This window comes from Impatiens glandulifera, unplaced genomic scaffold (assembly GCF_907164915.1).
Source record: "Impatiens glandulifera unplaced genomic scaffold, dImpGla2.1, whole genome shotgun sequence".
Lineage (NCBI taxonomy): Eukaryota > Viridiplantae > Streptophyta > Magnoliopsida > Ericales > Balsaminaceae > Impatiens > Impatiens glandulifera.
The window spans coordinates 143,487-157,049 of record NW_025919457.1 but is presented as its reverse complement, the minus strand read 5'-3'; the positions used below and the strand labels follow the sequence as shown (position 1 = coordinate 157,049).

Below are 13,563 nucleotides of genomic sequence, written 5' to 3'. Positions count from 1 at the left end.
TTTGAAATTATAATTGTAAATAATTTTTAATATTCTTAATCTTAGGTTCTTTTTTAACTAATAAAGATGAATATGGCATGTGTAAGTCCTAAGATCTATCAATTCATGTTCAAATCACATTTTTGATGGTTTCAATTTTCATAAATCATCCTGATCTATCTTTAGTAGTTTGTGTTTAATTTTTTTTTATGTAATCTTTGAATTCTTAATAAGTTATTTCCTTGTTTCGGTATCGAATTATTTTTATCGGCCTTAAACTTAGTTTTCGATATTTTAAATAAACTATGATATTGGAATGGACACATTTCTTGATTAATTCAAGGAAATTGTGAGCATATCCTTTAGGTGGATACAAAATGGGTAGAGGAATTTCAGCAGGACAAGGAGGAAGCTGTGGATTTTGAATGAGGGGTCAGTAATCAAAATATATAGTCAAATATTTTCAAATAACTATATTATCATTATATATCAATTCTTTGTAAGTAATTTTATAAAAATAAAATCAATATCAATCAAATAAACCTTTGACAAAACAAGCTATATATTAATATTTTTTATGTGAGATTATTGGGATGGAGAAATAAATGTAAAGCTTCCATTCTTCCTTAACACTTCTTCCTAGGGTTAAACATTTGGTAGCCATAAACTAGTTCCCCGAGAATTGGGTTGTTTTATCCCAATGTAAAATAACGAAAAAAATTATTTTGATACCTTAATTTTAGTTTTAAAAAATTATTAAAAAAATAAATTTTTTATTTTGAGATTTGAACAAATAACCAAATAAAATATATTTTATTTTCATCTTAAACCACTGGACCACTGGCCTACTCAGTCTTACGTTAAATCTATTAAATTTCACTAAAATCATAATTTTTTTATGAAATTGGCTGCCCTAACCTGTGGGCTTGCTGCCCTAGCCTGTGGGCTTGCTGCCCTAGCCTGTGGGCTTGCTGGGCTTACTCATGGTCGACCCTTGATAAACCTCATCTATTTCGCCAAGAAATTATTTGCTTAAGCCCAATATAAAATCATTTTGAGATACTCATGATTTACAAAAAGATATTCAATTTTAGTAAACTAGATTTGAGAATTTATTTTATTCAATATTCAAATTTGAATTCAGATTAAGAAACCAAAATATTTACAAATAATTCAAACTCGGTAATTAATCTAGATAAACAAAGTTCCCCTTTGGACCCTTCTTTCCGTTTTTCTTGTTAGAGTAAAGTTTAATTTTTGTTAAAATATTTTAAATTTGAATTGAGATTAAGGTTGTGAGGATTGGCACATGCTTGTCTAGAAAACCTTCTTATTAAGAATCTATATTCTAACCATATTTATCTTATTAAATGAGATGTTGGGAAAAAAGGTTGAATGGGTTTTATTTAATGAACATATTATCTCTAAAAATATAATTAACAATTAAGAAAACCAACATGGAATAAATAAATTAAATATGGTTGACCTAAAAACAAAGCACGTGCATTTGGAGATTAGAAAAAAAAAGTAATAAATGACGCATTGGTTGGATACCTAAAATCGCTATCGTGCAAATGAAAGCGAATACATCAAGCAGTGGGAATCCATTTCTACTTTGAAATATGAATCAGTCTCTTTTAAGAATTGACTAATTTCATTATTTATTTCAAAAACTCTTTTTCATTCTTTTATATGTTATATAAATATTCTTATTTTGTGTTTTTAAATTAATACGATTCTTGATCGTGCTCGTGCTTTCTAAAGATATGTGGTTCAAGGATTGACTAACTATTTTGATTTTAGATTTGAATTTTTTTCTTCATGGTGTGTTATCTCTAATGTACCCAGAAAAAAAAAATAATATAATGTCTTACATATTAAAAAAATAACACAATGTTAGGTTGACCAGGCTAATTAATTCATGTATTGACAAATCCAATTTAGATTTGTAAATTTTGTAAAAGCCAACTAAATATTACATAGAATTTCTGTCTATAGGAAAGTATTACCTAAATTTGGATATAAATTCACTACTCACTTCATTTAAGAAGTGAGAATCAAATTCAAAATTTTTTTTTATTTCAGTTATTTGAATGGATTAAAATGAATTGTTTATTATATAATTAGTTGGTATTTTTAATAATTCAATTTATTTTGAGTTATTAATAATTGAGTTATTTGAAATAATAATATTTTTTTTAATGTAGAACATAATCTTTCACGGTCATAACATTCATTTCAACTAAGTGAGAATCGAACTCGTAATATTTGGTCTCTAATTATGAATAAATCTTGACATTAGTGGGTAACGGGTTAAGTTGAAAGAAGTTTAAATTAAATTCTGTGTAGTTTACTGGTTCGATTTTACATTTAATTATAATCAAATATTATTTAATACAGGTTCGGTTTTACATTACATAATTTAGTAATTAAAATACTAAATAAATTTTTAGGGTAAGTTTGAATCAACTTATTTGCTTTATCTTATTCAATTTATTCTTATGTACGCGTTTAATAGAATTTAGCTTATTCGTTCCAACTTATTCGTTAGAGGAAGGTTAAAAATAAATTTCATTTAAAAAAAATATATATGTTTAATTAACAAATTTTGTGTATATTATGCAAAAATTACTTTAACAAGTTATTAAACTTATAATCCAAATTAAACACAAATCAAACACACACTCTTAGTTAATATTATATTCACTTAAACTATCACTGGTGATTATTAAATTATGAGTTGATACTATAATCTTACTCCCAAACACATTAGATCGATCTTCTCTCTCATAATGATAACTTTAAATTTGAATAATATTATAAAAAAAATATATTTTTACATATTTTAACTATATCAATTAGAATATTTATTATTTTTATTATTTATATATTTTAAATCTTTTTATTTAATAATTTAATTTTTCTTTCAAATTTTAAAAATTATTTAAATAGACCAAAAGGCCTAAGTTTCTCTTTTAATGCATTTTCAATTTTAGGAACTTGATCTTTGAGTTTTTTTTTTTATTTTATTTTAAGTAGTTTCAAAAACATATAATAAAAAAAAATTGAGTTATTTTGGAGTTATTTGATTTTTATAATTAATAGGCTTTATTATATTTAGAATTGAATTTATAAAAATGAAGTATTTTAATATTTTAATTAATAAATTAATAATTTAAAATATTGACAATGCACATCTGCTTGATAGACAAGGAAGAAGGTTAATTATTTCTCATCTTCTTGATGTATAAGTCTTCCCTAATATATTATTTTATCATGAGGAGCTCATGATTTTAAATGAGATCTTATCTAAATTTATATTTAGATAAAGTATTTCACATAAATAAATTCAAATTCACGGCATCCCACTATATTCAGATCCGGTTTAGATCCAATTACATATTAAAAATATGCTTTGAAATGTTTTAAATAAGTTTGTGTTTAGCTATATTTAAATAATTTTATCTATAAATATGTAATTTTGATTATTGTAAAAAGAGCAGAAGATATTTGTTTTCTATTTTTTTTATTATCATTTTTATTTTGTGTTGAAGCTTATTTTTAGTCTAATCAATTTATTTTTCATATTTATATTGGATATTTATATTGGACATCGTGTGTCTTAGTTGAAGCCCAATAAAACGATCACAATTATTGTCAACTTCATATTTATATCGGACATTGTCACTTGCTTGAGCCGCTTTGAGATGTCTTACAAATAACTTCTTAGGGCCACATCAAAATTATAATAGGCTTCTCATTGATGGAGTCCATCATTTCTTGGTTTTACACCGAGTTAGCATTTCTCGTATGCTTGTTTATCCGCAATGCATTGCTCCATTTACATGGTAGGTTGTTCTAGCTACCTCATTTTTTCGAATATAATAAAAAATCTTCAAAAAGATATAACGAGGTCACTTCAAGTTTGTTTAACGTAGCAAATGTATAAGACATTTGAGGAGTGTTATCCATTCTTGTCCTTGTATTTGATCTTCATTTAAGCTCTAGATATTTGAAGTTGTGGGTTACGATCAAGAGATCTTGTCATGAATTGAAAGATGGTGAATAAGTGTGACCATCCCGAGTCACGTATTTGTCCTTAACATCTTCGCATACTTGAGTTGTTTCGAGATGTCAATGTTTATATATGGTAGTATGTGATAGCTTCATCAAACTAAAATAGGTCTTCCATCAAGGAGTGCATCATCTCTAAATTTTTACATCGATATAACATTTTTCACATGCTTGTATATTCATAATGCAATGCATTGACACATGGTTAGCTTTTTTAGTTACATCATTTGTTTGAATTAAATAAAAAATTCTTCAAAATGATAAAATGAACTTACGTCCATGATGTTGATCAGCATACATATGTATAGAACTTTGAGGAAACTGTTTCCATTTTGCGTTTCTCATGATCGTTGTGTGGATCGAGAAATATCTTCGCCTAGATAACATGACTGTCCTTGTCTCGAAGCAAGGAAAAGTCAAAATGGCATGAACACGTCTTATGGAGTGATGACCCTTCAATGTCTATATGCAATGCAAATGTTGTGCATGTGAAGCCTAATCAACTATGTGACTTTTATGATGATTCCAATAAATGGATCTTGTTTTTGGTTCGTCATAAAAACTTGTAGATCTAGAAAGTTGGTTAAGAAGAGAAGTCACACCAATTATATGACAACCCGTGTAGTCATTTATGCATGTACGTATCCTAAGAAGAAATATGCGCACACTTTCCAACTCATCATTTTTATTAAAATGAAAGTATTTAAATGTGGGGGTTAGTAGTAAACAAGATCAATTGTCACAAGTATTCAACATCGTCCTCACCTTATGAATGCACACAATGTTTTGCATAGTAGTATAAGAAAAGGTTTACGTTCAATGGATATAAAAATAAAATCGAGTCTTCTTCGACCTCCTCTTTCCTCATCATTTGATATTTCATCTTCTTCATTTGCTTTGCATTCCTCTTGTAGAAACTCAGTCATAAATGTCAAATCTCTTTCTTGTTGAGACTATCGTCGTCTTGTGTTGTTCCGCTCAAAAGAGTAAGAGGCTTATGGCTTGTGGTTGATCATGAACTTTGTGGCTAAGTCATTTCCACAAAGGGCGTTATACTGTTTAGCCTTAACATGTCGTTGTCCAGCCCAAAGTGCTCATGATGGATGGCCCAAATCGCCAAGAATCTTGACGCCCAAGTGTAGACCTACCTATAAGACAAACAAACATGATATTTTTTGTTTTTGAAAAGTTAGAATGTACTCGTGAGCGTCTATCTAACTATATGCATACACGTATTTACATAAATATAGTAGACACATAAAGGCTTCTGATGTGGTTCTATCGGTTGGAACGACGATCGACGACTCATGAGAGTAGTGTCCGATTTTTGTGTCCAGGTAAAATCATAAGAGAGAGTTAGTCCTCGATATATCAAGTCAAGTCGTCAATGTAAGAGAGAATACCCTCAATCGGGAAAATTTTCCCGCATTTTAGTGTTGCCTCTAAAAGGAAAACACACTAAAAATGTGGAAAAGGGGATCAATCCCAGGACCTAAGTCAAACTCACGGAATATCACTCAATCATTTAGAACAAATCGTCATTCCTCATTAGTTAATCAATGCACATAATATTATATGTGTACAAATGACGGCGCACAACACACATCATGTACTAAAGAGCGATGTGCCCAAGATTAGAATCAATGCACGTAGAAAGGCAAAGTTTGGTGATGTATCCTTTTACGCAATTATTTATAAAAAAAGATTTTAAATTTTTTTAGTTTTTAGATTTTTTTGATTGAAGGTGTAAAACATTATATTTAAAATGACCAAAAGTTTATTTCAAGTTAAGCATTGACAACTCATAGTAGAGTCGCCAAAAAAGTTGCAACGTAAAAAATCGTCCTTCCCGAGAAAGGATTTCGTTACTCAATTGTCACACCCAATAACTCACCTTCCTCTCGAGTGAGACAAGGAACCAAACTGGTAAACTTGACTAGAGTGCATTAAAAAACGTCGATTTTACTATATTTGACTTTTTTTAGAGTCGTCATCTAATTTACTTCTCGACAAATTAGGAAAGGAAAATATTTTACGTGTTTAAACGCATTTTAGATATTCTGTTTTTTGTTTGGTATTTGGTTACACATGAAAAAAGCTATCGTGATATGTCTCACATACCTGTCACATTATAGTCTCTAATTTAAACTTTTAAACTTTTAACCATTTAAAAAATATTATTCTACACCTTATTTATTTATCCAATCATAGAACATGCGTTCAAAGATAATTCAAACCTAAACATGTGTCTAATTTTGTATCATTTTGTTCATAGGGCATACGTCTATGTCATGATCCTAAATCTAAAACGTAATAAAATAAAATAAAATGCTAGTACTGTTGGGTCTTTGGTTCCAGCTCAAACAGACATTTAATTAAACAAGTAAACCCTAAGAATGTTGGTCATTCTATCAATGTTAGAGAGAGATAATATTCAGCTAAGAAGAAAAAAACAGAGAAGAAGAAATAGAGGAAGAAGAAGAGAATGAGGCAGTAACGATCTCCTTACATTTTTACCCTCCAGGTTGAGAGGGTTTTCTACGTAAATCTGGTGTTGTTATGTTTGATCTCCTATTTTAGATTTGAATAACATGTGCATTTACCCATCTCACATCGATTGATTACAGTATAAAAATATTCTTCGTTTCAAAATTCCCAACAAGTGATATCAAAGCTTTTAGGTTTATTTTTGAAGAGTACTTTTGTAGGTTGAGATGGAAGACAATAGCACAATGATTAGATTGACAAATAATAACTAACAGATTTGGAAATCCAAAATGGAGGATATCTTTTATTGTAAAGACTTGTATGAGCTAGTTGAATGAGATAGTGCGAAGCCAAAAGATATGTTTGACGGTGATTGGACAAAATTGAACCAAAAAGCAACAGACACAATCAGATAGTGGCTTGATGATAGCATGTACCACCATGTAGAAAGTGAGAAGAGTGCACATGAGTTGTGGAAGAAGTTGGAGTCATTGTATGAGCAAAAAATAGTAGGTAACAAAGCGTTTCTGATTCGAAAGTTAGTAAATCTGAAATTTAGAGAATGTGCATGTGTTGTTGAGTATTTAAATGAGTTCCAGAGCTTGATTAATCAATTGTTAGTGATGGAAATGACCTTATAAGTTGAGTTGCAAGCCTTATTGCTATTGGGATCATTGCCCGACAGTTGGGAGACATTGGTTGTGACAGTGAGTAATACAGCTCTGAATGGTGCTCTTACTATGGGTATAGTTACTAGAAACCTGTTCAATGAGGAGACAAGAAGGAAGTCAACTAATACAAATAGTGCACAGACCCTTGTCACAGGAATAGGGAAAAAGATGAATATCAACAACAATCAAGAGGCCATAGTAAGTCGAGAGGCAGATCAAAATCCGAGGGAAGACAATGTTATCACTGTGGTAAAGAAGGTCACATGAAGAAAAATTGTAGAGCCTAGAAAAGACTACAGAATGAAGATATAAATCAGAATAAAGATGATGAGAATAGAAATACCACAGCCACATTAAATGTAGATGATGTAGTGATTCTTTCTTGTGAAAAAGAACAATATCTACATGTAGAAAGTCACCAAGGAGTTGAGTGGATAGTTGATACAGGTTCTTGCAATCATGCTACACTAAATAGAGATTTCTTCACGACTTACAAGGATGGAGATCTTGGTACATTGAAGATGGGTAATACTAGTCACTTGAACATTATGGGTATTGGTGATATTTGTTTGCAAATAGAGTTGGGACATCGGTTAACACTGAAAGATGTGCAACATATTCCTGATTTGCGTCTAAACTTGATATCAGGTGATGCATTGGACAAAGATGGATTCAAGCATTACCTTGGTAGTGGAGAATAAAAGTTCAGTAAGGGATCAATGATTGTAGCAAAAGGAAAGTCGTGGCACTCTTTATACCGAACACATGTGAAGATACTCAAGAATGAGTTGAATGCAATACAAGCTGAAAACCCTTTAAATCTGTGACATCAACGTCTCGGCCACATGAGTGAGAAAGGACTACGAATTCTGGTGAGGAAGCTTCACATCCCCTCAACTAAAGACGAGGTTCTGGATCTATGCGACTACTGCCCATTTGATAAGCAACACAAAGTTTCTTTTAGTCAAACATCATAAAGGAAACATAATGTGCTGAACTTGGTTTATTATAATGTGTGTGGTCCTTTTAAGGAGGAGTTATTGGGTGTCTATCGATGCTTTTTAACATTTATTGATGATGCATCTAGAAAGGTGTATGTTTATTTTATGATAACGAAAGACCATGTATTTAATTAATTTCAAGAGTTTCATATCATGGTAGAAAGAGAGACAGACAATAAGCTAAAATGTCTTCGCTCTGATAACGGGGGAGAGTATACCTCCAAGGAGTTTAAAACATATTGTGTAAAATATAGAATTCGACATGAGAAAATAGTGTTTGGAACTCCACAACACAATGGTGTGGCCGAGAGAATGAATCGCACCATTGTAGAAAAGGTGAGATGCATGTTGAAGATGACAAAGTTGCCAAAACAGTTTTGGGCAGAAGCAGTTCGCACAGCTTGCTATCTCATAAATATGTCACCCTCTGTTCTTTTGAAGTTTGAAATACAAGAAAGAGTATGGTCTAAGAAGAATATTTCATACTCGCATCTAAGGGTGTTTGGATGCAAAGCGTATGTGCATATTTTAAAGGAACAAATATTCAAGTTGGATGATAAAGAAATTCCATGTATTTTCTTTGGATATATAAATAAGGAATTTAGGTACAGATTATGGGACCCAGAAAAGAAGAGAATTGTTAGATGTAGAGATGTTGTGTGTTCTTCGAAGGTTAGAATGGGATAAATCCAGAAATCAATGAGAAGTTAGAGAAAGTTGATGAGTCCATAGAACTCATACCAATTCCTTCACATGTACAATCAACAGTAACAAATGAAAATGAACATAATGAAGAAGTCACTAAGGAAACCTCTAACATGGATGATAGTAATGATGATAAGATTGTTTATGATGCTCCTGAGCAGGGGAGCAACATCATCAAGAGGAACCATAAGAGTCCCCATTAAGAAGGTCTGAAATAGAGCATCAACCTTCTAAAAGGTACCCTTCTTCAGAGTATATCCTATTGACAGAAGAAGGAGAGCCAAAAAGTTTTCAGAAGGCACAAGTAATAAAGACAAAGCTAAGTGGAAGAATGCAATGAAAGATGAGATGAAGTCATTGCAAGAAATGGGCACATATGAGCTAGTTGAGCTTCTTAAGGGTCGTAAGGCATTGAAAAATAAATGGATGTTCAAGCTAAAGAGAGATGAAAATGGAGAAATTATAAAGTACAAAGTTTGACTGGTTGTAAAGGGTTTTGGACATAAACATGACATCGACTATGAGGAGATTTTCTCACCACTAGTAAAGATGACTTCCATTCGTACATTGTTAGGTCTAGTAGCTAACTTATGCCTTGAGCTTTGGCAACTTGATGTAAAAACTGTTTTTCTTTATGGTAACTTAGAAGAAGAGATCTACATGGTGCAACCAGAGGGATTTGAAGTGAAAAAAAGGAGAACTTGGTTTGCAAATTTAAGAAGAGTCTATACAGTTTAAAACAATCTACGAGACAGTGGTACAAGAAATTTGACTCTTTTATGATGAGTCATGGGTACTAGAGAACCAAGGTGGATCCGTGTGTTTACTTCAAAAGAATTTTTAATGTAAAGTTTCTAATTATTTTACTTTATGTTGATTATAGGACATGATGCTCAGATAATAGTCATGTTGAAGAAGGATATGTCCAATACATTTAACATGAAGAACATGGGTCAAGCACGTCAGATATTGGGAATGCAAATTACTCATGACAGAAAGGCTAAGAGACTTTGGTTGTCACAAGAGAAGTACATTGAAAGGGTGCTTGAGAGATTCAACATGCAAGGAGAAAATGAAGTAAGTTGTCCACTTCTTAGCCATTTGAAATTGAGCAAGAAGATGTGTCCATCAACAGATAAAGAAAATAATGAAATATCAAGTGTGTCATACTCCTCAGTTGTAGGGAGTCTGATGTATGCAATGGTTTGCACTAGGCGAGATATAGCGCATGCAGTCGGTGTGGTAAGTATATTCTTCTCTAATCTAGGAAAACCATATTGGTAAGTAGTGAAGTGGGTTCTTAGATATTTAAGAGGCACTTCTAGTTTGTGTTTGAGTTTTAGAAATGGTGAAATTGTGTTAGAAGGTTACACAGATGCTGGAATGGCTGGAGATCTCTGGATCACAAAAAATCCACTTCGGGTTATATGTTACTTTTGCAGGGGGGACCGTGTCATGGCAATCCAAGTTGCAGAAATGTGTGTCTTTGTCAACAACAGAAGCGTAATACATTGCAACAACTGAAGCTGGTAAGGAGTTATTGTGGGTAATTAGATTTCTCCTGGAGTTTAGTTTGCAACAAGAAGATGCAATTGTTTTCTATGATAGCTAGAGTGCCATAGATTTGAGCAAGAATGATACATATCAATATAGAACTAAACAGTGCCGACCCAATATGTTTAAAGGCCTTGTGCGAGATATCAAATACGACCCTAAGTACTCCAAAAACAGAAAAATACCAAAACTACAAACATAATATCATAAATAAATATCTACGCATACCAACAATTAAGATCACAACAACAAAAAGATAAAAAAAAATTAAGGAAAATTTTATGATAAAGCTTATTGAATTTACTTCAATAACAAATGTTCTTGTTACATTGTCTTCAAAAGGAATGACCAAAAGTCTGAATCTATTACACAGACACGACATGCAATACAATTCTACTAGAATTTTACCAATTTGAATCAACACACCTTATTATAAATGTCATTTGTTCTTTCTTACTTATGTCAGGAGTACAATCGAGTATTACTGAAAAAATACTTGACTTCTTTTATTCTTTTCAGGATTGTACCTTTGATTTTAGCAACTATCAAGAGTATCAACTCGTTTTGAATTTTGTAACTGAGATAATGAAACTGAATTTTCATGATTTTGTTTTCTTCGTAAATGCTCCTTCAAGGTCGAATCCCATTCAGTAACCATTTCAACTAAAGCCATAAAATTTCCATTGCTTTCATCATAAATCTTCTCATTAGTTCCACGAAACATCAATCTTTGTTTAGCTAAATATTTCACGACTGCAAACAATCTTTGTAGTACCTTTCGTCAATGTTCAGTCTCTAATTTAATTTGATCCTGCAAAACTTTATCTATTACTTGATTAGTTTTTAGTCGTTCATGTAACTCAACCCAAATCAAGTATAAAGTTATATGGTCTGAACTTCGTTCATGTTGCATCAAACTGTGAGAAAGGTGCCCCCAATGCCTTATTCCATCATGTGTTAACTAAGAAAGTTGTCATTTAGTCTTGAAGACTTTACAGCAGAAGCATAATACTCTGCCAAGATCCTTACAATACACAAGACAATCTCGATGATGCTTCTGCCCATTTGATAAGTGCATAGTATAGAATTCAGATGTGAAACGCCTGTTATTTGATCCATTTTTCGGACATTTTCCTGTCAACACATCTCTTAGAGGACCTTTTTTCACCAATAAATCCCTCAATTTAGGAGCAAGATTTTTCCAATTTTTAGGATCAAAGATGTTAGGAATATCATCATTCCCTTCCAAACCAGGCTCCATAGTTTCTTCTACATTAACATCAATATCTACTTCAAAAGGTTCCTCCATTTGATTCTCTATATTTTCTTTTAGACCAATATCAACATCTTCCTCGGAAGGTGTTTGAGTCTCCATTGATTGCTCCACATTTTCTTCTACACCAACATTAATGTCTACATCTACCCCTATATCCCCTGAACATTGTGTTTCGTTCCCTTTATTGAAAACAAATTTATCCATATCCCCTAATTGACTTTGAATAAATTTGTCTCGTTCCTTTATTCTTTTGCGTTTGGAACTACCCGATTCATGCTTTCTTATAGTTATAGGAGCCATTCTAACATTTCAAATTTCATCACATTAATAAACATAGTTGACTAATGACAATGACAATAAAATAAATTGTGATGGAAGAATAATGAATTGATTTTTAAAATTGCAATGATTAAATCTAAAATCCAAGATGTAGAGATTACCAATAATTGAGGAGATGAGACGATGGACGAACGTCGAAGTTTGGAGAGAGGACGGGGTTGGACTTTGGAGATAACCTTTGGTTGGTCACAATTCACAAATTAGGTGCTTGCCGCTTGAGTGTGTGGTGTTGGAGTGGATGGATTTAGCTAGCCGGCCCTAGGATTGAGCCTCATTTTTTTAATATATATCATATATGTATTTAATTTTTTTTTACATATATGTATATAATTTTTTTGGTGGCCCTACATTTTTTGTGGCCCTGTGCAAGTGCACATCTTGCACAGCCAATGGGCCGGCCCTGGAACTAAAAATATTGATGTGAGATTCCATTGGTTAAGAGATGTAATAGAAAACCAACATATGAAGCTGAAGAAAATCCACATGAATAAGAATCCGTTAGACATGTTTACAAAGATTGTTCCAAAAGACAAGCTCAAGCTCTATTGTTAGTTTGTCGACATGAATACCAAGTGATGACTTGAAGATCGATGTGCCTCTCTCCGTGGGCTGGAGGGGGGGGATTGTTGGGCCTTTGAGTCCAGCCCAAACAAGCATTTAATTAAACAAGCAAACCCTAAGAATGTTAGTCATTCAATCACTACTAAAGAGAGAGATAAGATTCAGCTAAGAAGAGAAGAAATGGAGAAGAAGAAATAAAGGAAGAAGAAGAGAAGGAGGCAATAGCGATCTCCTTACATTTTTACCCTCCAAGTTGAGAGGGCTTTCTACGTAAATTTGATGTTATGTTTGATCTTATATTTTAGATTTGGATAACCTGTGAATTTACCCATCTCACATCAATTGATTACTATATAAAATAATTTGCAAAATAAAAGTCCAAGATAAATTAGTTAACAAAGTTAAAATTTATTTGAAGTCCATTTTAATTTGTAAGATTTTTATTTTATTTAAATAATACCAAAAATTTAATTATAATCTTAAGTTGTAAAATATGGGTGTCTATAATCAACTTTTCAAATTTCACATTCTTCAATATAACAAACAAGTTAAATAAAAAATTATTAATTGTTTTTCGATTAGGCCCAAACATCATGCCTGCCCATAATAGGATAATTTGTAACTTTCACATCACATAATTAAACAAGATCTTCAAAATCTTCTAAGATTTTAAAACTTCTCTAAGAAAAAGTTGATGTTTCCTCTTAATTAAAAGTTACAATAAAATATTAACAAAAAGAAAAGAAAAAAACACTTCTTTCGTGGATTATGGAGAGTGATGTCGTGGACGCAAGAACTAGGTTGGACTGGTCGGATGATGTCTTTGTCCTAACTAATTAATTAATCAAAAACTAGACATCTCTCATTTATATATTTAATATATCTCATGTAGTGTTGGGACATATATTGAACTATA

At 31.7% G+C, this 13,563-nt stretch overlaps 1 protein-coding gene across 1 annotated transcript; it reads right to left on the bottom strand.

Annotated features, from left to right (window-relative positions):
- Positions 1-11,444: 11,444 nt before the first annotated feature.
- On the bottom strand, positions 11,445-12,047 carry LOC124917978 (zinc finger MYM-type protein 5-like). Its single transcript, XM_047458241.1, has one exon. The coding sequence runs from the start codon at positions 12,045-12,047 to the stop codon at positions 11,445-11,447; it is 603 nt and encodes a 200-aa protein (XP_047314197.1).
- Between the last annotated feature and the right edge of the window lie 1,516 nt (positions 12,048-13,563).

Excerpts from the sequence above, each read along its gene's own strand:
- LOC124917978 (XM_047458241.1), bottom strand. The coding sequence starts at position 12,047 with ATGGCTCCTATAACTATAAGAAAGCATGAATCGGGTAGTTCCAAACGC.